The 27,106-nt window shown below is 41.4% G+C and overlaps 1 protein-coding gene across 1 annotated transcript; it reads left to right on the top strand.

Annotated features, from left to right (window-relative positions):
* The first annotated feature begins 206 nt into the window (after window positions 1-206).
* LOC147611571 (uncharacterized) lies at window positions 207-2,525 on the top strand. The gene is made up of 3 exons (XM_086784924.1): window positions 207-583; window positions 691-825; window positions 2,517-2,525. The coding sequence occupies exons 1-3, from the start codon at window positions 254-256 to the stop codon at window positions 2,523-2,525; spliced, it is 474 nt and encodes a 157-aa protein (XP_086641050.1). The 5' UTR covers window positions 207-253.
* Window positions 2,526-27,106: the final 24,581 nt, after the last annotated feature.

The following is a 27,106-nucleotide window of genomic DNA, read 5'->3' as shown; positions in this document are numbered from 1 at the left end:
GCTCTCGGAAGGCATACCCTAAGCATCTAGCAACACTTCCGAATGATATCCATGTTGATTGGTTGCATGAGGAAATGGAGAGAGCAGAGAGCGACGAGGGGCTGCATATCAGGGCGGAAGAATGGGAGTATGCACGAGGATGCATGTCAAAGGTACATAGAACTAATGTTTTGCATTAGTTGTAAGTGATTTGCTTTTAATATTTATTCACATTGCTTACACAAATATTGCTTCTATTTTGGTCCAGTGCACTATGTTCAATGCTATATGGTGTGAAGGCAAGCATTTTCGAACACAAAGAATTGATGAAAAGAGAAATACACAAGATTGCGGTGTCATTAGTAGCTTTGAGGGAGCTAATCGAAAAATGGATGATTATTGTGGCATAATCCAAGACATATTTAGGCTTGACTTTCGTCGCTTCTTTGTGTATGTTTTGGATGTCAAATGGCAAATGAACGTGGTGGAAAAAGGGCCTGATGCAACGATAAAACGCCATGCAAGTGGATATGTAACTATTGACTCTACAAAGTTCTGGCAAACAAAGAAAGATAGGCTCGTATTGCCACAACAATGTGAGCAGGTATGCATTTTCTTACTAATGTGTTTCATGTACATATATATCTAAGCTCGCGTACCCCTTGACTTTTGATATGCTAATTAATTACTATACTATGTGTATTTGAGCAGGTTATCTATCTACCAATGGTGCATGACATCAAATGGTGGTACGTCATCCCTATTGCACCACGTTCCAAAGTGATGTATAATACATGCACTGATATGGAGCATATGGAGGATGTAACAAGCCGCAATGAAGATGATGTCAAACATGCCATTGAAGATGTTGTGATCGATGATCAAGAAATAAGAGATGATCATGATATTGAGGATGAGCATACCATTTCTCATGATCATGAGAATGACCCTACCATTGAGGATGATGGTGATGTTGATGAGGATGATCAGGACATCGATACCATTATCAATGGAGTACATAATATCGATCATGGAATAAGTTTAATCGTAGCCTTACAAATTGATCAAATGGATATTGATGTTGATCGTTTGGCAAGGATGGATCTTATTGAAGATGAGATGGAACCCTAACCAATCCGTCACTGTACGTTCTAAATTGATGACATTTCTATCATCTCATATGCATGATTTATTTTTGAATATATTTCATTGTTGTAAATGCATGTAGTGGGATTGTGTAATGATGTATACTCTAATGTACTGTGAGATGGTTTAAAGAAAATAGTTTTTAATTTTGTAAAGGAATTCAGTTTTTCTTCAGTTTTTCTTTGCCATGCGTGTATTAATCCGTGTATAGTGGCGTGTATTAATCCGTGTATAATAGCGTGTATTAATCCGTAAATATTACCATGTATAGATGCGTGTATTACTGTGTGTATATAAACGTGTTTATACACGCGTTGATAAATGCAAATATACACGCGAACTTAAATGCTAAAATACACGTGCCCGATTCTATTCAAATACAGGCGCGACCATACACGCGTTCGTAATTTATCGCGTGTATGAAACACGTGTATGGTAGCATTGTCTTGTAGTGTCATTGATTCTATGATTGTTTTAATCTTACAAATTGTGTTGATTAGTACAGCAAGACAGGTTACGGGGAGGAAGCCCACAGCCCACGATACTGGGTATACTTGCCGGCATAGCAGACGTGACACATGGACTATCTTCAAAGCCGAGGGATGTATTACGGACGCGCAGTTTGAGATGGCCATGAGACCATACGGTCGACAGGTACTTAAAAACTCTAAACGAATGATTTTGGTTTATTGAATTACATATATATATACTTATATACTATATATTACTTGAACAGGCACAAGCTGCTGATGATCCACCCGCCCGCCACCACTGCAGAGGGTGGACGTGAGCACTCATCGGACATTCCGACCGATGTGAGCTCATCTGAGCATGGAGGGAGAACCGAGTCATCATCTGGGTCTGAGTAGTACTTAGACTTATAGTATCACATTCCATATTGAGGATGTGGTTGTATATATTTTTTTGTAAACTGAAGCCATGGGCTACTTCGACATATGGACTCCCTTGTATATATGTGTGAAATTTTGATAGTAATATTGAATCGTGAATCGATAGTATTGCATTCATGTCTGTCTTGAATCGTGTATTGACAATGTATGCATTCATGTTGTTCTTGTCTTAATCTTCCTCGTGGATATGTTCTTCGTGGATGGTCCAATGCACCCAAAAAAAAAAATCTAGAGAGTGTTATTGGGTGCTGGAATGCTGGAACAGCATTCACGTACCAAATAGCACTCTCTGGATTTTTTTTTTCTCTCTGTTTGCGTGTATAAACGCATCAGAACTACAAAAAGTCGCGTGTATATACGCGGATAATCTGTAAAACACGCGTGTATAAACGCATCAAATCTGAGAAATACGCGTATATAAGCGCATCTAAAGTCACAAAACGCGTGTATAGACGCTTGTATCAGTGCGTCTAAATGCAGCTGAACTGACAGAATGCATGTATACACCCGTGTATCAAAGTGTATGAACAGTCCTATACACGTGCTTTTACACGCATGTCTCTGGCCGCGATTATACACGCGCTGATACACGGGCTCGCTACTTTTTTTCACAAGTCATTTTTAGCGGCTAGGAGCGCGGGTATGAGCCCGATCCCTTGTAGTGCATCAACCTCTTGTGCAACATCATATAGCTAATCCATAGATCCTTCAAACAAAACTAAGACACCTTCCAATGCATCATCCAATAGAGAATTATCATCCACACTACTATCCATATTTTCATGCTCATAAGACTACTCAACCATGCTAGCATCATCATCACCTGTGATGTCATAGAAAGGCAATTCTACTAGACTCTCCATCTCACACTCTACCATATCATTAAACAAATCACTACACTCCACACCAGAAACCTCTGATAAATCTTCCCACACCTCAAGCACCTGTGACACCTCTAGCACACCAAGGACTAACTGACCCACCATAGTAGACTCATCATCCATTGAACAATCCTCTATCACTCTACCACCATCTACTACCTCCAACTCTAGGTCCACGGACATGCAACCTTCACTTTTTGTCATATCACAAACACTCTGATCCATCGCCCTTGCATCCACTGACACAACACTCACACAAGGATCCACAACCTACATATTTCCTCTAGAAGAACACACATCAATCAAATCAAACATGGTACTCTATCTAGCCTAGTGGGTGGAATAAATGCGTGTATATTCGCGTGTATGATGTTTTAGCCACGTTTATACACGCGTTTTGCAAGAATTACCCGCGTTAATACACGCGATTTTTAGGAAGTAGCCGCATTAATACACGCAATTTTTAGGAAATAGCCGCGTCAATACACGCGATTTTTATACTTTCATTAAAAACATATTATGATTTTGTGTTTTCTGGTTTGTACATAGGATGTCATCAACCTCTTCAAGCAGTTCTGGGGAAGATGAGACAATGCGTCATCGTAATCGCGATGTGTGGTTGGGACAACGGATCAAATGTATGTGTAATCGATGTCAAGGATGCATTGTACGAGCACGTCGAATTACCTTGAATCACATCTCCATGTATGGAGAATGGAATCAAACAGGTTTAGAGGTGAGTAGATGTAAATTGATGGTATTCAAATGACTCATGGTATCCAAATTAAATTAATAGAGTGGTAATATATAAACTCTAATTGAAGCAGGATGTAGTACCACACCCTAACATGGTACCCTACGCGCGACGAGAGCACGTAAAGCATCAACGAGATGATGTTGGAGCTTCGGGATCTATTGTCAGAGATGAGTGGGAAAGGGATGACAATAGCCCTGCACCCCACGAAGTTGTGGAAGAGGAGGTGCTTGATGATATGGTGCGGAATCTTTTTAAGGATGATCCCAAAGGTATGGACGACGATGATATGGAACAAGAGCATCTTTATAAGGCTTCATCGACACCGGTGTTTGAAGGGTGTACATTCTCTGTTTTACGTGCTTCACTTGAACTACTTAATATACAAACAGTTTATGGATGGAGCAATGCAAGTCTTGACGCATTATTGAAGTAAGCATTCTAACTTACAAATTTGAATTAGTGGTTTAAGGTTTAGGATTTAAGACTAATTATAATTGATGATATTGGATACAGGCTATTATCAAACATGCTTACAAAGGAAAATAGACTACCCACCTCAAGAGACATAGCGAGGCGCTATGTGGCATCTCTTGGAGGACTAGATTATGATAAAATACATGCATGCGTCAATGATTGCATTCTCTTTCGTGGGACGCATAAGGAGGCTCTACATTGTCCCACTTGTGGTGAAGCAAGGTACAGAACAGATATGAAGAGTTTTGATGTACCTCGTAAAGTCTTGCGACACTTTCCTATAATTCCTCGCATCAAACACATGTTCAAGTGCAAATCCATAGCACAGCTCATGTCATGGCATTCCTCACATCGATCGGATGATGGCATGTGGAGAATTCCCGCAGACACTCCTGCTTGGAAGCATATTGACGATGAGTGGCCCAGCTTTGGCGATCAAGAAGGGACATCTTATGTTATCCCTTCTAATTCCAGGGAAACATAAAGTCAAGCATATGGATGTTTATCTTGAACCATTGATTGATGAGTTGGAGGAACTATGGAGAGGTGGTGCGGTGGTGGACATTAGTAGGCCTCCCTCCTCTTGACACTTCGACTTAAAAGCAGTGTTGATGTGGACAATGCATGACTTTCCAGGATACAGCGATTGTTCTGGTAAGAATTCTAATTACCTCCCTACTCTATTACTATTGGCTATATATATTAATTAGACGGTTTGAATTTATTATTCTAACTTTTATTTATATTTTAACAGGTTTGAAAACATCGGGTAAACATGCATGTCCTGTTTGTGGCCCTTCGTTAGTACATGAGTATGCTGACGGTTTGTGTAAGACTATATTCGGTAATCATCATCGATTTCTCCCCTCAGATCATCTTAAATATGTTGCTAGTAAGAGTAACATTCCTCCACAAACACTTCGTGCAAAAGATTGGAAGCGTATTTGGGAGTCTACAACTATTCTTCCTCCAGATGGCACGAACAGGTATAGTGATGTTTTTTCAATCTTGTTTTGTGTAGTCTCTAATTGGATTAAAGGTCACATAGAGCAATCCCTTGTGTAGGTACTCCATTTTTTTTCGGCTGCCATATTGGACCCATCTTAAGATCAACCATCTTCTTGATCCCATGCACATCTTCAAGAATGTGGGATCTAGTATTTGGGAACATATTATTGGTAAACGAGACAATGTTAGCGTACGTGAGGACTTGCGGGTCGCAGGATGTATGCGTCAAGCTTGGCCACGAGAGGTGGGTGGGCACGTTTGTCTTCCGTCTGCACCATGGATTATATCAAAGAAAGAGGAGAAGCACGTAAAGCAGGCCATCACCACTTTGCGTACTCCCACTGTGGATGCATAAGATCATTGAAGGGAGCCTTTATAACCACTAAGAAAAGAGGCGTTGAGCAACTATATGGGTTGAAGTCCCACGATTGGCACAGCTTCAAGTAAGTGTTTTCCAAGTCTTGTACGTACGTTGAAATTAAATTTTGTAATGCCATAAACCCTACATACATGTGCTCTTATGTGCGCAGTTCATACTACCTACTAGCATCGACCATTGTGCAAATAAGAGTTTGAAAAAATGTATTTATAAGATGGGCGAGCTTGTGAGGTATGTAAAACCCATGCTCAGATCACCCTTCATTAATGTTATACCTTGCAAAATGAACGTGCATGAGGTATAACGTACTATTTATTTATTTTTCAGATATGTTAGTTCCAAAGCAATTGATCCAGCCACGTTGGATGATGCGCGTGTTATGGCAGTGGAGGTGGTTTGTTTGGTAGAGGTGACTTTTCCGCGAACCATTCTCACAAGTCAACTACATCTCATTGTGCATTTAGTGGACGAAATTGCTTTATGTGGTACTGTGCATGCACGCTGGATGTTCTTCCTAGAGCACTTCATGAAGACCTTAAAAGACTTTGTGAGGCAAAGTGCAAGGCCTGAAGGAAGTATGGCCGAGGGTTGGTTGATACAAGAGTCTCTTGTATATATTTCAGAATTTCTTGGTCAGGTGGACAGCTCTTTGCCACGACTATGGAGCAATGAAGAGGACTTGAGGATGACCTCTATTGTGCCTCAAGGAAAAGGACAGAGTAAAGTAATTGACAGAACATTGATTGATGATCTCAATTTCACTTGTATCCTTAATAGTGATGTGATGAGCAGATGGGTTACAAGATATGAGGATGCAAAGACAAAAAGGCAAGCAGAAAGAGCTCTTTCGAAGGCAACATGGCTCTCGGAAGGCGTACCCTAAGCATCTAGCAACACTTCCGAATGATATCCATGTTGATTGGTTGCATGAGGAAATGGAGAGAGCAGAGAGCGACGAGGGGCTGCATATCAGGGCGGAAGAATGGGAGTATGCACGAGGATGCATGTCAAAGGTACATAGAACTAATGTTTTGCATTAGTTGTAAGTGATTTGCTTTTAATATTTATTCACATTGCTTACACAAATATTGCTTCTATTTTGGTCCAGTGCACTATGTTCAATGCTATATGGTGTGAAGGCAAGCATTTTCGAACACAAAGAATTGATGAAAAGAGAAATACACAAGATTGCGGTGTCATTAGTAGCTTTGAGGGAGCTAATGGAAAAATGGATGATTATTGTGGCATAATCCAAGACATATTTAGGCTTGACGTTCGTCGCTTCTTTGTGTATGTTTTAGATGTCAAATGGCAAATGAACGTGGTGGAAAAAGGGCCTGATGCAACGATAAAACGCCATGCAAGTGGATATGTAACTATTAACTCTACAAAGTTCTGGCAAACAAAGAAAGATAGGCTCGTATTGCCACAACAATGTGAGCAGGTATGCATTTTTTTACTAATGTGTTTCATGTACATATATATCTAAGCTCGCGTACCCCTTGACTTTTGATATGCTAATTAATTACTGTACTATGTGTATTTGAGCAGGTTATCTATCTACCAATGGTGCATGACGGTACGTCATCCCTATTGCACCACGTTCCAAAGTGATGTATAATACATTCACTGATATGGAGCATATGGAGGATGTAACAAGCCGCAATGAAGATGATGTCAAACATGCCATTGAAGATGTTGTGATCGATGATCAAGAAATAAGAGATGATCATGATAATGAGGATGAGCATACCATTTCTCATGATCATGAGAATGACCCTACCATTGAGGATGATGGTGATGTTGATGAGGATGATCAAGACATCGATACCATTATCAATGGAGTACAGAATATCGATCGTGGAATAAATTTAATCGTAGCCTTACAAATTGATCAAATGGATATTGATGTTGATCGTTTGGCAAGGATGGATCTTATTGAAGATGAGATCGAACCCTAACCAATCCGTCACTGTACGTTCTAAATTGATGACATTTCTATCATCTCATATGCATGATTTATTTTTGAATATATTTCATTGTTGTAAATGCATGTAGTGGGATTGTGTAATGATGTATACTCTAATGTACTGTGAGATGGTTTAAAGAAAATAGTTTTTAATTTTGTAAAGGAATTCAGTTTTTCTTCAGTTTTTCTTTGCCATGCGTGTATTAATCCGTGTATAGTGACGTGTATTAATACGTGTATAATAGCGTGTATTAATCCGTAAATATTACCGTGTATAGATGCGTGTATTACTGTGTGTATATAAACGCGTTTATACACGCGTTGATAAATGCAAATATACACGCGAACTTAAATGCTAAAATACACGCGCCCGATTCTATTCAAATACAGGCGCGACCATACACGCGTTTGTAATTTATCGCGTGTATGAAACGCGTGTATGGCAGCATTGTCTTGTAGTGTCATTGATTCTATGATTGTTTTAATCTTACAAATTGTGTTGATTAGTACAGCGAGACAGGTTACGGGGAGGAAGCCCACAGCCCACGATACTGGGTATGCTTGCCGGCATAGCAGACGTGACACGTGGACCATCTTCAGAGCCGAGGGATGTATTACGGACGCGCAGTTTGAGATGGCCATGAGACCATACGGTCGACAGGTACTTAGAAACTCTAAACGAATGATTTTGGTTTATTGAATTACATATATATATACTTATATACTATATATTACTTGAACAGGCACAAGCTGCTGATGATCCACCCGCCCGCTGAAAAGATGCAGGGGGGAAGAGAGCTTGAGCTCTTGCAAGCACACACACACACTCACAAAACCCTAATAGAGAACACACAAGGTGAGAGGCTGAAAATCTTCTTCATCTCTACTCAACACTCAACACACCATATACAAGAATAAGAGTACACACAATATGAAAGGTACTCAACCAAATACATACACGGGTTCTCTATAGTGTGAACCCGACTAAATGAGCTGGCGCTATAACTATGCCAGTCTCTAGAGTGGCTGTCACACAGCCTGTCATGCCACTGGTCGCATATCACCCAAGATCTCACCAACCATGCCAGTGGTGTAAGTGCGGGGCCTATCCCCCAGGCGGGTCATCAGTGTCCACCGCCTCACTAGAGCTCGATATCTCAACACTCCCCCTCGAGCTCAACTCCATCTCATGTACACCAAGCGAAGCCCTGAATCTGCGGAGTTTCTCTGTACCCAATGCTTTGGTGAAGATGTCAGCTACCTGATCCTCTGTGCTGACATAAACAAGGTCAAGGTCTCCTGCCAAGACCTTCTCTCTGACGAAGTGGTAGTGGACCTCTATGTGCTTCGTACGAGCATGAAAGACTGGGTTCCTGGCCAACTGTATACTACTAATGTTGTCACAGAAAATGACAACTTGTCTATCCACTGATAGACCCAAATCTGCAAGTAGCTTTCTCAACCAAGCTACCTCACATGCTGCCATAGCAGCTCCTCTGTACTCGGCCTCCGTACTTGATAGAGCAACCGTAGGCTGCTTCTTGCTGCTCCAAGTCACAGCAGCACTCCCCAAAGAAAACATGAATCCACTGGTAGATCTTCTGTTTGAGATACTACCAGCCCAATCAGCATCTGTGTACCCATGTACACATATCTCTGTCCCAGTCTCATAGAATAGTCCACAATGCAAAGTAGACCTCACATACCTCAGTATGCGTCTCACTGCATCCAAATGCGGTTTCCGTGGAACCTGCATAAACTGACTCACCAACCCAACAGCATAGCTCAAATCTGGTCTGGTGATCGTCATGTAGATCAAACTTCCTACTATGCTCCTGTACATAGTAGGATCCTCCAAGATCTCTCCTGAATCTGCACTCAACTTGCCATTCTGATCCAATGGCACAGAAATAGGCTTACAGCCTGTCATACCATACTTGGACAACATGTCCAAGCCATACTGTCTCTGCAGTAATCCAATACCATGTGGTGACCTAATCACCTTAATGCCCAAGAAATATCTGAGCTCCCCCAGATCCTTCATCTCAAACTTCTTTCTAAGCAAGATCTTTACATCAAAGATCTCTGCATCATGGTCCCCCATAATGATCAAGTCATCTACATAGATGACAACAAGCACAACTCCGCTATCACCATGTCTCACATACAATGAGAAATCTGCATTGGCTACATGAAAGCCAATAGTGACAAGATATTCAGAAATCTTGTCAGACCATGCTCTTGGTGCTTGCTTTAAGCCATACAAGGCTTTCTTCAACCTGCAAACATGCTCGGGGTGACCCACATCCTCATAACCAGGTGGCTGCAACATATACACCTCTTCTTGTAAATCCCCATGCAAGAATGCATTCTTTACATCCATCTGATGTAAAGACCATTGCTTTGACGCAGCCACTGCTATCACAACTCTCACCGTTGCCATCTTGGCAACTGGGCTAAAAGTTTCCTCATAATCAATCCCATATGTCTACGCATATCCTTTGGCTACCAATCTAGCCTTGTACCTGTTTATGCTTCCATCATTGTTATGCTTAACTTTGTACACCCACTTGCATCCAATGGCTTTCTTGCCTTCAGGCAATTGCACTAAATCCCAAGTTTCATTTCCATATAGTGCATCCATCTCCTCATCCATAGCTTTCTCCCAACACACATTTCCAACAGCCTCATCAATGCATGTGGGCTCAACAACCTGCACAACCTTTGCCATATATGCATAGTGATGTGCCACATAACCATCATATGTAAATCTCTGCACAGGGTTCTTCACTCTCCCTGATCTTCGCAGCTTTTCATTCATGGCTTCCATAGCCTTCTTTACACCAGGTGTTCTCATAGCTGGGATCCCAAGCTCCTCATCAAGGCTCATATCTGAGCCACTAGACTCTCCATCAACATGAGAATGCCCTGCAGAAATGTCAGGCATACCAAGGGGCTCAACCACTTTCTCTTTTCCTTTACGTGATGTACTAATCATATTTGCAGGGCTGGTATTATGACGCAGCCTGCCACTCCATGGTCTATCAACAGACCCACTAGATGAGGACTCTCCTGGTCCACTCAAAGACTGTGATTGCTGACCTGCATTCTGTGCAACCACACTTCCACTCAAATCAGCCCCAACAGCTTCTTTTTCAGCAGCATACCAGCTGCTCATCTCATCAAAGACAACATCCCTGCTTACCCTCAACTCACCTGTAGCAGGGTTATAACACCTGTATCCCTTTTGCTCAAGGGAATATCCAATAAACACACATTTTTCAGCTTTCGGATCCAGCTTGGTTCTCAGCTCATCTGGCACATGCACATATGCAATGCATCCAAAGACTTTCAGATGAGACAAATCTGGTTTTCTGCCAGTAAACCTCTCCTCTGGAGTTACATCATGTATGGCTGCAGTTGGAGTCCTGTTCATGATGTATACTGCTGTAGAAACAGCCTCAGCCCAATAGCAATGCGGCATATTCTTCTCTTCCATCAATGCCCGCGCAATCTCAGCAATGTGCCTGTTTTTCCGCTCAGCAACTCCATTTTGCTGCGGAGTGTATCTGCATGTGAACTGTCTCCGAATACCATTCTTCTTCAAGAATTCAGAGAACTCATTGGAGAAGTACTCTCCCCCTCCATCTGACCTTAGGCACTTTACATATTTTCCTGTTTGCTTTTCAACCAAAACTCTGAAATTCTGAAAGTGAGTGAACACCTCACTCTTCTCTTTCATGAAATATACCCACACTTTCCTTGTGTGGTCATCAATGAAAGTGACATAGTACCTGCAGCCTCCCATAGACACGGTCTTCGTAGGACCCCAGACATCTGAATGCACAACATCTAGTGCATTTCTGCTCACATATCTGTTACGTGGAAACACATGCTTTGTTTGCTTCCCAAATTGGCATGCTTCACATATTTTCTGCATACCTTCCACTTTAAATTTTGGCAGCCCTGTCACAATTCCTTTTGTCTGCATAGACTTCAATCTCTGCACATTTACATGTCCAATTCTTTTATGCCATATGTCTGTGTCTGCAACAACTCCTGAACCATTTGCAAACATCGCAGCACTCATTTCAGGCATGTCTACATCCAACGTAAACATTCTGTCCACTCTGTTGCCTTTTGCAACCAACCTGCACTTGTCTTTAAAGTCTTCGACATAACGCCCATCAGGGTTAAACCTAACCTGCAAACCCTGCTCAATCATCTGGCCAACTGAAACCAGATTCTTTGTTATGTTTGGTACATGAAGTACATCTGCAAGGTACTTCACTTTGCCATCCTGCATAGATAATGGCACATCTCCAACGTGGGCAATTGGATGAGCAGTGTCATCCCCTGTTTCCACAAAACCTGGTCTTTCCGGGTTTTTCATCTCCTTGAACCACTCCCCATGACTCGTCATGTGGTTCGAAGCGCCTGAATCCACATACCATACATTATCTTTTTGTGCTGCATCAACATTTTCAGACATGGCATTCACGACATGCTGCATAACAAACAACCTCTCATTATCCTCATTATTTCTGCTTGAGGATGCATAGTTGTTTTGCTGCACTTTCCCATTTTGCATGTCAGCCTGCTTCTTATAACATTCTGACTGCACATGTCCAGGCTTACCACAATAATAGCATTCACGTGCATCATTATATTGCCTTTGCCAATTTCCACGGCCTCTTTGACTCCCCCTGCCTCTGAATTTGCCTCTTCCACCTGCGTGTTGTTGTTGTTGTTGATTCTGGGACTGTTGTTGTTGCTGCTGCTGCTGGCCATAATTCTGATTACCTGTTCGGCCACCTCCTTGACCGCGTCCACGGCCTCCTCTACCTCGTCCTCTTCCTGAACTCGTGTAGAAGGCCTGTTGCTCTGAACTGTTTTTGCTTTGTGAAGTCTGTTGGTCTTCACCCAAGCTCTTCTCTTCGATAATCAGCATAGACACCAAATCTGTAAAGTTGGGAATGTTTTCCCGAGTCTGAATAGACGTCTTGAACGCCTTGTATTGTGGCCCGAGACCACGTAGACAGACTTCCACCTTGTCATCATCATCTACTGACACACCAATAGATGCAAGGGATTCCACAATACCCTTTATCCTCAACGCATAGTCATTCACAGACATGCTCTTTTTCTCCACAGTATGAAGTTCATTCTTCAACTGTATCTTACGTGCCTTGGTATTTGTTTCATACAGCTTTACCAAGGTGTCCCACGCCTCCTTGGGGGACTTGGCATCTTGAATGTGCCCAATCATGGTGTCCTGTATACTAATGGAAAGCCAATACATAACCTTCCTGGCTCCTTGGTTCCAGTCTTTAAACTCTTTCACATCTGCAGCAGTCGGATTTATATCCGGTATCTCCGGTGCCTCTTCATGCTCACCTTCTATGTACTCCCAATAGCCTTTTCCCATCAGGAAATTCGTCAACCTGAACCTCCAAGCATGGAAGTTATTCTTATCCAGCTTCTCAGCCACAATCTGTGTTATGCCATCATTAGACATCTTGCCAAACACACAATTTCACCAGAAACTGCACTCTGGTTTTTCCTGCACAAATGCTGTATTTTCTGCAGCGGTACTGTAGTACTCTCAAATGTCACAACTAGTGACTTCAATGCACATACATACACTCAATGGCAACTGTAGACCTCTTTGCAGCACCCACAGTGTCTGCACAGTCAATCTGTCTTCCTGCAGTTCTTGAAACAGAGTTCTGCAGAGAATCGATGACTTACCCGCAGTGCTCGAAATCGCCTGCTTTCTGAAAAACGGAGGTCCAGACGCGCCCGAAACACGTTTTCGGCCCGAAAATTTTAGTCCAAAGGACTGTATAGTTGCCCTATAGCTTCACTCCCGTGAAGAAAGCTCCTCAATCGGAGATCGTTTGCCGGTGCCTCCCGTAGAGCTCCCGACAAGGGTGTAGTCACCAACACAATAGGGAAGAGTAGTTGAAGCTCTTACCCTCGTACCGCTTCCTGTGGTTCTCTTGCTTGCAGCTCAGTCCTTAGCACGAACCAGGCTCTGATACCATGAAAAGATGCAGGGGGGAAGAGAGCTTGAGCTCTTGCAAGCACACACACACACTCACAAAACCCTAATAGAGAACACACAAGGTGAGAGGCTGAAAATCTTCTTCATCTCTACTCAACACTCAACACACCATATACAAGAATAAGAGTACACACAATATGAAAGGTACTCAACCAAATACATACACGGGTTCTCTATAGTGTGAACCTGACTAAATGAGCTGGCGCTATAACTATGCCAGTCTCTAGAGTGGCTGTCACACAGCCTGTCATCCCACTGGCCGCATATCACCCAAGATCTCACCAACCATGCCAGTGGTGTAAGTGCGGGGCCTATCCCCCAGGCGGGTCATCAGTGTCCACCGCCTCACTAGAGCTCGATATCTCAACACCCGCCACCACTGCAGAGGGTGGACGTGAGCACTCATCGGACATTCCGACCGATGTGAGCTCATCTGAGCATGGAGGGAGCACCGAGTCATCATCTGGGTCTGAGTAGTACTTAGACTTATAGTATCACATTCCATATTGAGGATGTGGTTGTATATATTTTTTTGTAAACTGAAGCCATGGGCTACTTCGACATATGGGCTCCCTTGTATATATGTGTGAAATTTTGATAGTAATATTGAATCGTGAATCAATAGTATTGCATTCATGTCTGTCTTGAATCGTGTATTGACAATGTATGCATTCATGTCGTTCTTGTCTTAATCTTCCTCGTGGATATGTTCTTGGATGGTCCAATGCACCCAAAAAAAAAAATCTAGAGAGTGTTATTGGGTGCTGGAATGCTGGAACAGCATTCAGGTACCAAATAGCACTCTCTGGATTTTTTTTTCTCTTTGTTTGCGTGTATAAACGCATCAGAACTAAAAAAAGTCGCGTGTATATACGCGGATAATCTGTAAAACACGCGTGTATAAACGCATCAAATCTGAGAAATACGCGTGTATAAGCGCATCTAAAGTCACAAAACGCGTGTATAGACGCTTGTATCAGCGCGTCTAAATGCAGCTGAACTGACAGAATGCATGTATACACCCGTGTATCAGAGTGTCTGAACAGTCCTATACACGTGCTTTTACACGCATGTCTCTGGCCGCGATTATACACGCGCTGATACACGAGCCCGCTACTTTTTTTCACAAGTCATTTTTAGCGGCTAGGAACACGGGTATGAGCCCCATCCCTTGTAGTGCATCAACCTCTTGTGCAACATCATATAGCTAATCCATAGATCCTTCAAACAAAACTAAGACACCTTCCAATGCATCATCCAATAGAGAATTATCATCCACACTACTATCCATATTTTCATGCTCATAAGACTACTCAACCATGCTAGCATCATCATCACCTGTGATGTCATAGAAAGGCAATTCTACTAGACTCTCCATCTCACACTCTACCATATCATTAAACAAATCAGTAGACTCCACACCAGAAACCTCTGATGAATCTTCCCACACCTCAAGCACATGTGACACCTCTAGCACACCAAGGACTACCTGACCCACCATAGTAGACTCATCATCCATTGAACAATCCTCTATCACTCTACCACCATCTACTACCTCCAACTCTAGGTCCACGGACATGCAACCTTCACTTTTTGTCATATCACAAACACTCTGATCCATCGCCCTTGCATCCACTGACACAACACTCACACAAGGATCCACAACCTACATATTTCCTCTAGAAGAACACACATCAATCAAATCAAACATGGTACTCTATCTAGCCTAGTGAGTGGAATGCTTCCATATCATCTTCCTCTCTTGGTACACAATAGTCTTCACAGCTTCAGCAAAAGAGTGGGTCTTTCAGCTCCACCTTCTCTTTAATCCCCTCATTTAGCACTTCAATGAACTTGTCCTTCTTTAGAAAGTTAGGAGGAGCATGGTTTCCTTCTAAGGTCTTGATCATCTTCCTCCATACAGCTTCAAACCTTTCCATAGAATCTGACACTTCTTCATACTCTCCTTGGTTTAACCTGTTCAATCCTCTCCACAAGTCCTCTGGGCAAGTACCAAAAGAAAGTATAAATAAGCAACAACAACCCTAAACTATGAATAAGGTTGCTTATATACTAGATAATGGTTTTTGTTCACACCTGGATGGCCTTGGGAAAAAACCTAGTGGGATAAAAGTGCCCACAGTATAAGTACATAGCCTCACAATGTAGTACTACCAGATATCTAACAAACCCCCTTGTAGTACAAATGTGAGGTTTATAGAGATTACATATTAGTCTCTAAAAGGGGTGAGGCTCAAAGTTTTTTGAAGGCCTCAAACTTCTAATGTGATAAGGACTTACTGAAAAGATCTACCACGTTATCTTGTGTACTATAACAGTGTGACATGTAGTAGTAATGCATTTCAATGTGCTTAGTCTTGGCATGATATATAGGATTCTTGGCAACTACCATTACACTTTGACTATCAGTGAGAATAGGAGTAGAGGTGTCTAAAGGGACAAAAAAGATTCTCCTATCAATCTTCTCAAACATACACATTCTATAAGAATATACTATAACAAAAAGATAGATAGATAGCAAAACAAAGTGCAGTAGACAATGCAATAGATAGAGAATTAAAAAAATCCTGATAGGTACAATGTGATGCTGTTATCCACCTATGTGCTCTCAAGTAGAGCTTAGATGGCCATCTAGATAGACTATAGATGGAGGAAGTACTAAGTGTGGAGGGTGTGGATAATGACAAGAATTGGATACCTTAGCTTGTGATAATTGTGTCCATATATAGTGTTGCAGGTGGTGTGGTAGATGCGTATACAATGCGGATGGTTACACGGTATCGATATGGTTTGCATACCCCTTGCAGAATGTGATCAACTTTCCACACCATCATCACAGGCAATAACACATTAAGCATGCCAAGTGAATTGGTATAGGCATGTTTATTAAATTCTTTCATTGGATAGATAGAATACTCTGCAAAAATGGCATTCCCATTGATAATTATCTTATTTGTGATAGGACTATATCACTTTCTCTTATGGAAAACAGCCTCTAACTTGAGTTTGAGATAAAGGAGAATATAGACGTCTCAAATGCAAAAAAAAAACATTAATGATATAGTGGACAATTCAATTTGGCATTCAAATATTTAGAACTAACGTCAAATTCAAACTTGACGTCCACGGTCGTCAAATTCAAACTTATCAGCATGGGCGTCATGGCGACCTGCTGAATCTAGCTATGGCATCGAAGCTCTCTCTCTCTCTCTCTCTCAATGTTCTACCGATCTGCATCATCTCCAACGGGTTGCCATACTCCTCACCAACGAGATGGACACAAGAATCATAGAAGGATGTGGGGAGGGGCTTTGCCATACGTCCTGCCCGTTATGTGTGACCAGGCTCCGCCGCCCTACCCTTGGCTAGTAGAAGGCTACGTGCTAGTGGAGCACACCAGGTGCTCATGCTTGCCTGTGGTGAGCCTGCGGCCCCGCCTCTACCAATTGTTGCTAGCAGCCTGCTGCTATTGCTGCCCACGCAGCACGACATCAAACCATAACGTAGCCTTCTTTTCAAAATCCACGCTGCCACAATCAGGCGCACCACCCAAGACATTAATCCTTCATCTAGTCGAATCTGCAGAGAAGCGGGAGCTCAACGTACATGAGTGCCTAGTTGCCCTGGTAGAAGTGGGTGCATCTACATCCTTTGCTCTCACCTGCTCTGCTTTGTCCTCTGTCACCACCTCAGCCTGGATGAAGACTTTGATTGTTTTTGTATAATCGCGAGCTTCAACCCATTTATTTCTTTTTGTGTAGTCGCAAGAAGGCAGGTTCTGTAGTCCATGCATTTAATCTTCTCCAATAACCCTTTCCATCTAAGCTAAGAAGATTGTTTGCGCATGTGTCGTACTCTTTGCCACCAACGTTGTCAACTTCTTTGCCACCAATGCTATACCAACGCCTACCCCTCTGTACTAATCCTCTCTTTCAACATCACGAAAAAAAGGTAAGTGTTTTCATATCTTTCCTCTATTATTATTGTACCCTTGGGTGCTGGGAACTTGTTTTGTAGGTTTGTGTATAAGCTTCATGCATAATTCTCATGCATGCTTAAGGTCTTATGCATAGTGCTTTATTCATAAGGCCTCATGCTTAAGGCATTATTCATAGTGCTTTATGCATACGGCCTCATGCTTATTCATAGTGCTTTATTCATAAGGCCTCATGCTTAAGGCCTTATGCATAGTGCTTTACGCATAAGCCTCATGCATAAGCTTTATCCATAAGGCCTCATGCATAGCTTTATGCATAAGGCCTCATGCATGAAGATTTGTTTTGTAGGCTTAACCTTTATGCATAAGCTTTATGCATAAGACTATGCATGAACCTTATGCATAAGCCTTATGCATAAAACTATGCATAAGCTCTCATGCATAAGGCCTCATGCATAGTTTTATACTTAAGGCCTCATGCTTTAGGCCTTATGCATAGTGCTTTATGCATACACCTTATGCATGATGACCTAATTGAAGAATGAGATGATTCCCGGGGTCAATTGACTTAAAGAGCCGAGAAGTCTTCATTTCATAATATGTTTTGAATATTTACTTTGTTTGTATAGACGTGGCGTGGGTCCTCTTCCTCTTGTCCCATAGACCTACAGGTTGAGGCTCTCATCAAGTCTTAATGACGGTTTGCTAGGGAGGTAGAGGGTATCTTTGGCTATACTCCCACCACCGAGTAGTTGGCAGCCTATGCAACAGACACCCCTTTACCATAAGATCCACAGTAGAGTCCCTTTCCACGCACTTTACCCTTGCTAGGCACTTTACCTACCTTTACATTTACCCCTCATCCATCAGCCCCAGTTAGTGCTACAACATCTCCTACACCTCCACCTTCACGAGATGTGACACCTCACAGTCTTCATGGCTCTCATGAGAGTGGCAGCCGTTGTCATATAAGGAGGGTAGTCGTGGAGATAGTAGCGATCATACCTCACGCCACACTAGCACTGAGAGTGGAGGTAGAGGAGATAGAGGAGATAGAAGATGCCTAGGGCAGTGCTTTGGGGGTGGGGATAGTTTGTCAGAGTCACCACCACATCATGGTGGTATATCATATTATGATATCATCGATGTGGGTGGCATCGTTGATGGCTCTCGTGGGAAGGAGGTGGTAAACTACTTGCGCCAAGTAGATTTTGCACACTATAAAGACTGCTTTATTAGCAAAGAGAGAGCCTAGTGGATGATTGCATCATTAAAGAAGTATCCTAATCCTCACGACCGAAGGTTTAACAGTACATGGGCACAACACAAAATCAAAGACATATTTAAGAATAGGAGGTCTCTAGTAAGGAAACATGCAAAGGAGGAGAAAGCCCGAATAGATGCCGATCAAAATGGACATGGTAAGCCATCTACTACTCATAGGGGAGAGTGGAAGAAAGCCAAGAAGGAGCTCTTAGAAGGAGTAGTGAACCAGCAACAAAGATAAGCGCGACGAATACAAATGGAGCGATATGGATCATCACGCTTTGGATCTGGAGGTCGGGCATCATGGGAGGCCAAGTTTGTATGTATAGTGCAAATTCATGTCTTTTCTTTGTATTCTCTCTATTTGAGTTGTGTTATAATGTTTGTCTTGTGATGTAGCGTGACATTATGGATAGAGATCCTACCCTTGCAGAGTCTAGCTACCATCATCGCCACATAGTAGAGGAGATACATGGGATTACCTTCACACAATGAAGGGATTATCTTCAACGAATAATATAATCGAGCAAGGAGAACACCAATGCAGGTAATACTTTTTATTTTTATTTACAAAACATGTTTCGACCTTTATAATACTTTCTATATTTATCTATATATATCTTCACTTTGTGTAGGCACAAGGTGGACAAGAAGGGGAGGACAACATGACTCGGAGAGTGATGACTCCTCCGAGTAGTGACCCACTAGTTTTTCTTCATGTATAGTTTTGGTTTATGCAACTATGTTTCTTTTTCAAGCCTCATGTGGCTACCATCATGTATGGATAATTTCTTAGATATAAGATGCAATTTTTCATCTTCTTTATGTATCTATGTTTTTATTCAAGCCTTATGTGGCTACGATCATGTATGGACAAATTTTTTTATATAAAATGTGATTTCTCATCTTCTTTAATCAATATTCGAAGTGTGTTCACAAATCTTTTTGTGCATATCTATCTTTAATTTAAGTTTTTTATGTTGATATCTTTGCTGATCTTGATTCATCTATGTACAAGTAAGCAAAACCTTAAACCAGAGAGCTCATGTGTAGAAAATGCAGCTGTACATTTACACAAGCAGCTCTCTAGAAAAAAAATTAATTCCAGAGCATGTAGACATAAGCGCGTCTATAACAAAGGCTATAAAGGCATCTATTTACGCGTCTATACTGATATAAATGCGCTTATAGATGCGTATATAGACACATTTATAGATGTGTATCTGTAGACACAATTTTAGACGCGCTTATAAACGTGTCCGTAACATTTTAAAGCACGTTGTCAAAATGCGTCTATAAACGTGCCGATGGTCGCTTTTCCTTGTAGTATGTGACTCTGGAAAAAAGGTAATAATCAAGTTCAATATCTTGCTAGTTTAGTTTATGAGTGCAAAAATATTAATTTTGAGATGTTGGTGAATCCAATGGATTACATTGAGGTATCATTTTATTAATACTTATCTATTTTATAAATCTGTTTCTTTAGTGTAGAGGTCTCAAAGAAGGAACAACATAAGTAATATACACACAAAGATGAATGGATATGAAATTATGAGAACATAAGTTCTTATTCAGCACATATAGTTGCACAAACAAATCCGCTTACATCCAAATAGCCCAATTCCAAGGCACAAGCCATATAATAAGTATAAGGTTTTTTTTAATCAATATATATATATATATATATATTTCTAATTCTGAAGCACATAATGTTTTCTAGCTTTGTATCCTTCCACTTTGGAAGAGTGGTAGCCTGTGGAGTGTTTAAGTAGAAAAATCATTGTTTTCCATGATGAGATTGGTACATTGATGTACGAAAACAAGAAATCAAGTTGTTTGGCTGCTAAATAAATCTATTTTTATGAAAAGGATGTTCTGCCTACGAGGAGAGGAGCTGATTTTGGCTCTTTGTAAAATATACCACTCCCTTCCTTGTCTAATCTTGAATGGCCACATGGCAGCTTAGACCAGATTCAAGCTTGCACGCTAAAGCTCTCAAATGATGTGCACGTTGCAATAAAATGATCCACATGCTCCAAACATGTCCACTTGAGCTGGATTTTTTCTTAAGATTTCTTTGTCCATTTTTTGCATCTTGTGAAGAATTGAAGAAAACTAAAATCACCTATGCTTGAAAAATTCCAATTGATGGCTGGATGACACATTTATTAGGTGATCAATGGAATACAAAGAGAACTTGTCAGATGATACACTTGAGTGTATAGTCACAAAGTCGGACGTCACCTTTAGGTGAGTTGCAATGAATATAACTAGAATGAACGTGACTGCTAAAAATATAGTTTTACTAATGTTGTTTGTTTCGATGAATAGGTACTTCATTGCTCGACAAACGTTATGTATGTATTTTAGGTATAGAAGATGGAGATTCTTAAGAGGTTATTGGCTAACTTTAGATCAAGATTTACGGGATCCCACACACTCTACTACAGTGGGATGTGGTTGTTCTTTGGGAGGGCCACACTCTACTGCAGTGGATGTGGTTGTTCTTTGGGAGGGCCACAATACAATTTCATCCAATGTGGAGAGTAATTGGCCTCTAGTCTCTCTTAGACAAGAGATATCATTGATGTTAAAGGATCCTCCTACAAACTTCTATTATAAACTAGATGGTAGAAAGGCTAGGAGTAGACATGAAAAGCCTATTACATGCAATCAATGTATAGCCTCTCTTAGACAAGAGATATCATTGATGTTAAAGGATCCTCCTACAAACTTCTATTATAAACTACATGGTAGAAAGGCTAGGAGTAGACATGAAAAGCCTATTACATGCAATCAATGTATTGCCCCTCATATCCTTGAGATTGTGGAGTAGTTGTAGCATTCCCCATCTCAAATTAATGACATATATTTTTGGCCTTTTCAAAATTTGTGTTAGTTCAAGCAATTTATAAGTTCTTGAAAAAAAAGTAGAATTGTAAATTAAATATGCACTTGATGCAAAAAGAAAATCTACGATTGATGTAAAGCACTTTATACATAGGTATTAGTATAAATTATGTAAGTTTGACTATAAATATAAATATTGATGTAAGGTTTTAATATAAATATAAGTGAGTAGAAGTATAGGCAACTTCATTTCTTTCATTATACCTTCACTTGCTTTCACTCTTTAGCCTTCCTTGCATGGAATTTATCACTTTTTCTTGCATTTTTTGATATCATCATGGCTGTTCCTCGAGTAGTATTTGATGAGTGGATTAGTCACACTCACTACGCTCATCTGGTAGACTCAACTTAAAGTAGATTTGGTAAGAATAAAGAGCTTGAGAGGTCGTTCTCTAGCCTAGATCCCGACAACGCTGTCTTTGCAGAGTTTTAGGGATGTGATTAAATTACCTTCTCCATTTCTAATAATGATGTTTCTAGGTGGATCCATGTGGAATTCATCATTAGGAATTTTTTGGACCCAAAAAGGGCCTCCTAAGGATTCCTAATTTTAAGGGATTAGAGCTTAAAAAGTTGGGCTTAAAAGAGACAAAGGCTATGATGACCCCTATTTTTTGCCTTGCCACATCAGCCATATCGCCCTAGTTTCACTTTTTAAAGGGAATATTCTCATACTCTCTCTCTTACTTTTTGACTTTTCTCTTACTTTTTGAAATTTTTATCTTCACTCTCTACAAATTGAATCTTTCTTGTCAGTTTGAAATCTCCTTTCTCATTAACTCCCACCATATCTCCCTTTCACATCAACAAAACATTCTCGTATTTAGGTGGGCTCCAAAAAGTGATTTTTTTTTATTTTTTACATTTTGAGGTGAAAAAAACACCACCCAACCAATATGTATGATGAAAATAATTTTTTTTCCTCCAAAAAGCTTGTAATTCAAGGGTCACGTCAGAAGCCTATCAGGAGCCAGTACATCCATAACTAACTGTGAGGTCCCCACCACAACTCCATAAACATAACTAACTATCACGAACCACTACATCCATGAGATCCCGAAATTGTGGGGACCCCAAAAATTATTATTTTTTAATTTTTCTCATAAATGTAATTTATTGATGAAAAACTCCATGTTAGTATATTTGTATATCAAAAATATCATTTTCTACTTAGAAAAATGGATTTTTGTTAAACCTGCAACAACAAAGTTTTAACAGTCTCTCTCACTCACTCCCACTCTCTCTCTCTCTCTCTCTCTCTCTCTCTCTCTCTCTCTCCCTCCCTCCCTATGAGGATCTCTCTACTTTAGCGTCTTTCTCAGCTTAGCTATGGAGCCTTTGCAAGCTGTGTGTGTAGCCCCTTGTGAAGCTAGAAAACGAAAGGTTGATTTACACATTCGTACTCCTTACGCAAGAAGCACGCAAGGCTTAGCTATGGAGCCTTTGCAAGCTATGTGTGTAGCCTCTTGTGAAGCTATTTACACATTCGTATTCCTTGCTCGGTTTGAATGGTTGCAGACTAATGCTCCCCATAGGCATGGTGCTTTGGCGTGCACGAATGAGGAGACAAGGGAGGCGTTGGGTTGTGCACGCACCATCATAAATCTAGATGTAATAAGGCTAAGAAAATAAGTTTAGTTAGGTTTTTTTTTCCCTTAAAAAAAACTATTAATAGTTCCTTCTCTCACTTCATTTTCATTTCACTTTTTTAGAGAGCTTGAGCTCAAGATCTACGTAGACACCCACGTAAGGACACCAGCACATCACCACATTAGCATAGACGTACATGGATATGGCACGCACCAAGAACACCGCACGTGTTACCGTGCCTTCACAAAACACAGTGCAAGGCACCCAACGACCACATACTTGGTGACAACACGGAAAAGAGTGACCCCTTGGATTATTCTAGGACACGCCAAATGGGATCACCAGAGTCCAACCCTCCTCCCACAGTAACACCAGTGCACACACATGCAGGCCCTTCTAGTGGGAGCAAGCGTGTGAAGAAGACCCCACAATGCAGCCACCCTAGAGATCAAGGTAGAGAGGCCGATGATGAGTAGTTCGACTGGGTTGGTGAAAACATTCCTACATTACGCAGCACCATAGGTAGCAAGACCCTACTACCAGGACAGGGTCCCCTACCTACCCAGGAGGAACTTGATACACAGGTATACCATAGCAATAGTAGGAGAAGTATTTACACTATGAGAGAGACCAAGAGGGGGTTCGTGTGCAAGTGTGCACAAGTGTAGAAAGGTCAATCTCTTCAAGCCAAGGAAGTCCCAACCTCGCCAACGCACTTACACAACAACACAGAGAGCTCCAAGGAGAAGGATGCGCCAAGGGCATAGGGCTCTACAAGAAATCCAGTTTTATCAGCAGAGGAACACTGAGTTGCTGATAAGAAGAGCCCCTTTCACTTGCACAGTGAAGGAGATTCTCCAACGATATAGAACAAAGTTCAGTGTGCAGGGGATTGCCCTTGAAGCATTGTAAGAAGCCTCCAAGGCTTACCTCGTTGGGCTTTTTTAATACACCAACCTCCTTGCAATACATGCAAAGAGGATTACCATATCTGCCAAGGACATGCAACTAGCTCGGCGCATTCTCGAGGCGAGCGAGACATGATGTAGAGATCTTAGATGTTAACCTTTTTTTTGAAGTAACTCTTTTGTTTCAAACCCCCTTTGTAACAAGCCTATCTCGCTTTCATTTGAAACCTTCTGATAATTAAAATTTTAAGTTTCTCTTACAATGTCTTGGTGGCATCATGTTGATTATGAGAAATAGTAATTTAAAAGATAATAATACCTTTAATCATGTATAAAAATACATTATTTGTCATCCAATGCATCAGAATTGCTCCTAAAGTGCTGGGGAAGCTGTGCCAAAACACTGCAAATTTGGGCTCTACAGCAGCGGTGCAGGCTCAAAATTCATAGTGTTCTGGCACTGCTCCCCCAAGCTCCCAAGGTCATTTCTGATGCATTACACAAAAACATTGATGGTACAAACTAGAAAAAATAATAATATACTTGATGAAAATAAGTTTACAAAAATTGTATTGTATTCATAATAAGAAGTGATATATCATCTTTACAAAAGCTTTCTTACAATATTGAGCTTCCTTCTCTTGTTATATTGAGCAGAGTGTGCTCAAGGAGTGATTGGGCTATTTCTAGAGGATCCTCTATGCCTATGCTTTTGGCTATACCTATACGAGCAAGAAGCTTACCCCCAAATCCAGAACTAAAAACATCGAAGGCAAGGGATTTTTTAATTAGAACTATACATTTGGTGCTCTTCTGTGCCAGAGTGAAGGCAGATTGAGGAGTGTAGTCCCTGTGGATAATATTACCTCTTTCTCAATGTCTTCTTTTGCCAAAGTGCTGGTGGGGGGAGGGGGGGCGGAGAGGTCAATTGAGGACTTAGCCTCATCCTTTTTTGGTGCTTTGGTCTCCTCCATCACTCCAGCAGCAGCAAGGGTATCCTTTTCAGCCTCTAGCTTGTCTTGTAAGGTTGTGAATTCCTCCTCTGGAACTAGAGCTTGCTCCGTGGTCTCAACCACAGTTTCCTTGACCAAAGCAACTGTCTCTACAATAGCTTCTCCAAGGGGTAATATAGCACTATCTAGGTGCGGATTGAGGTTGGGCGTATTAAGGTCCACCTCACATCACGTGCATATAATGCCTAAGCATTCATCCATTCTCAAGCCAGTTGCCTTCAAGGTCATGAAGAAATAAGTATTCTTTACCTTCCACCACAATGTGCTCAAGAGATTGATCTCAAGCTTTGGCAGCACCTTGCTCTCCTTGTGTGGGGAAGATGGCCTTGCATCTTCTACTACAGTGGGTTGTTCAGCTGCAGATTGTGCACCCTCCGGAAAGTGCTCGGATGCAAGCTACTCTTGTACACCATGACTCGTTCCTACTGCCTTCACTTCCTTGTCATCCCTCAAATACTGTTGAAATTAGGGTTGCAGGAAAGCACACAAAGCTTGGAGAAGAAGAAGCAAGAATGCACATAACACACAATGTATTAGATTGTGTCAATGTAAAAAAGATAAGTTAGCTCTAGAATGATGGGCATATATACAAGCCGGGGCAAAAAACCTCCTAAAGAGGGAAAAAGTGCCCCGGCGGTCCTAAGTGTGTTCACACACATCACTGCCTATATATATGGCAACAAATCCCCCCTGGGAGTGATGGTGTGTGAACGGGAGCTGGCACTCATGTATAGGGGAGTGCCATGCCCGAAGTAGATCAATCCACAAAGGGGAGCAAGCCCAAATCTTTGTGGAAAGCTTTGAACTTCTCACGAGGAAGCGCCTTTGTGAAAAGATCGGCGAGGTTGTCTTGTGTTGGCACATAGGCTAAGATGATCTCTCCAACTGAGAGTCTCTCCTTGACATAGTGATAATGCACCTCAATGTGCTTTGTGCGAGCATGAAAACTGGGTTTCTCGCAACTGCCAATGTACTCTGACTGTCAGTGAAGATAGAGGTGGCAGACTCCTGTCCAACACCCAAGTCAACCCCATAAGCCGTCTAAGCCACACACACTCAACCATAGCTGTGAAAGCTGCCCTGTACTCAGCTTCACAACTAGAAGTGGCCATAGTAGGTTGCTTCTTGCTCAACCAAGATATGCATGAGCTATCGAGCATGAAACAAAAACCACTTGTGGACATTCTTGTGTCATAGCAACCAACCCAATCTAAGTCCGAAAAGGCATGTAAATCTGGCGGCAACGATCCCCCCTTGGGATAAAACAACCCAAGATGTATGGTGCCACTCAAGAAGCAAAAGATGCATTTAATTGCCTTCCAATGCTGAGACCCTGGGCTATGCATAAACCTGCTCACTTGTGAGACTGCAAACTGAATGTCCGGCTTCGTAATGCATACATAAATGAGGCAACCAACAATTGTCTGATAGAGTGTGACATCAAAGTGATCTCCAGTATCATGAAGACTCAACTTCAAACCTGTCTCCATTGGAGTAGTAATAGGCTTGCAGTCTTCAAGGCCAAATCTCCGCAACAATGTCTCAATGTACTTTGTTTGACACAAAGCAATACCTCCATCACATTGTTTAAATTGTATGCCCAAATAATGATGCAAATGCCCCAAATCTGACATCTCAAAAGAGGCATTCAAATCAGCCTTAAAATCAGCAATATGACTCTCATTTGGTCCTCTGAGCAGCATGTCATCGACATAGAGAGCAATGATTAGATGTACATCATCCACACGTTTAGCATACAAAGTGCTTTCTGTTGGACTATTATGAAAACCATGTGCAGTCAAATATGCATGTATCTTTTCATACCAAGCTCGTGGAGCTTGCTTTAAACCATATAAAGCCTTTTTCAACCTACACACTTTGTTTTCCTGC

Source organism: Cibotium barometz, chromosome 47 (genome assembly GCF_041138505.1).
Source record: "Cibotium barometz isolate CiBa-2024 chromosome 47, ASM4113850v1, whole genome shotgun sequence".
Taxonomy (NCBI): Eukaryota; Viridiplantae; Streptophyta; class Polypodiopsida; order Cyatheales; family Cibotiaceae; genus Cibotium; species Cibotium barometz.
The sequence above is the reverse complement of the archived record's forward strand: the minus strand, read 5'-3'. Positions and strand labels throughout refer to the sequence as shown.

What these genes read in the sequence shown, in the direction of transcription:
- LOC147611571 (XM_086784924.1), top strand. Translation starts at nt 254, where the DNA reads ATGTTCAATGCTATATGGTGTGAAGGCAAGCATTTTCGAACACAAAGA. An exon ending in TGCCACAACAATGTGAGCAG is followed by an intron (nt 584 to 690) that starts GTATGCATTTTC and finishes GTATTTGAGCAG; the next exon opens with GTTATCTATCTACCAATGGT.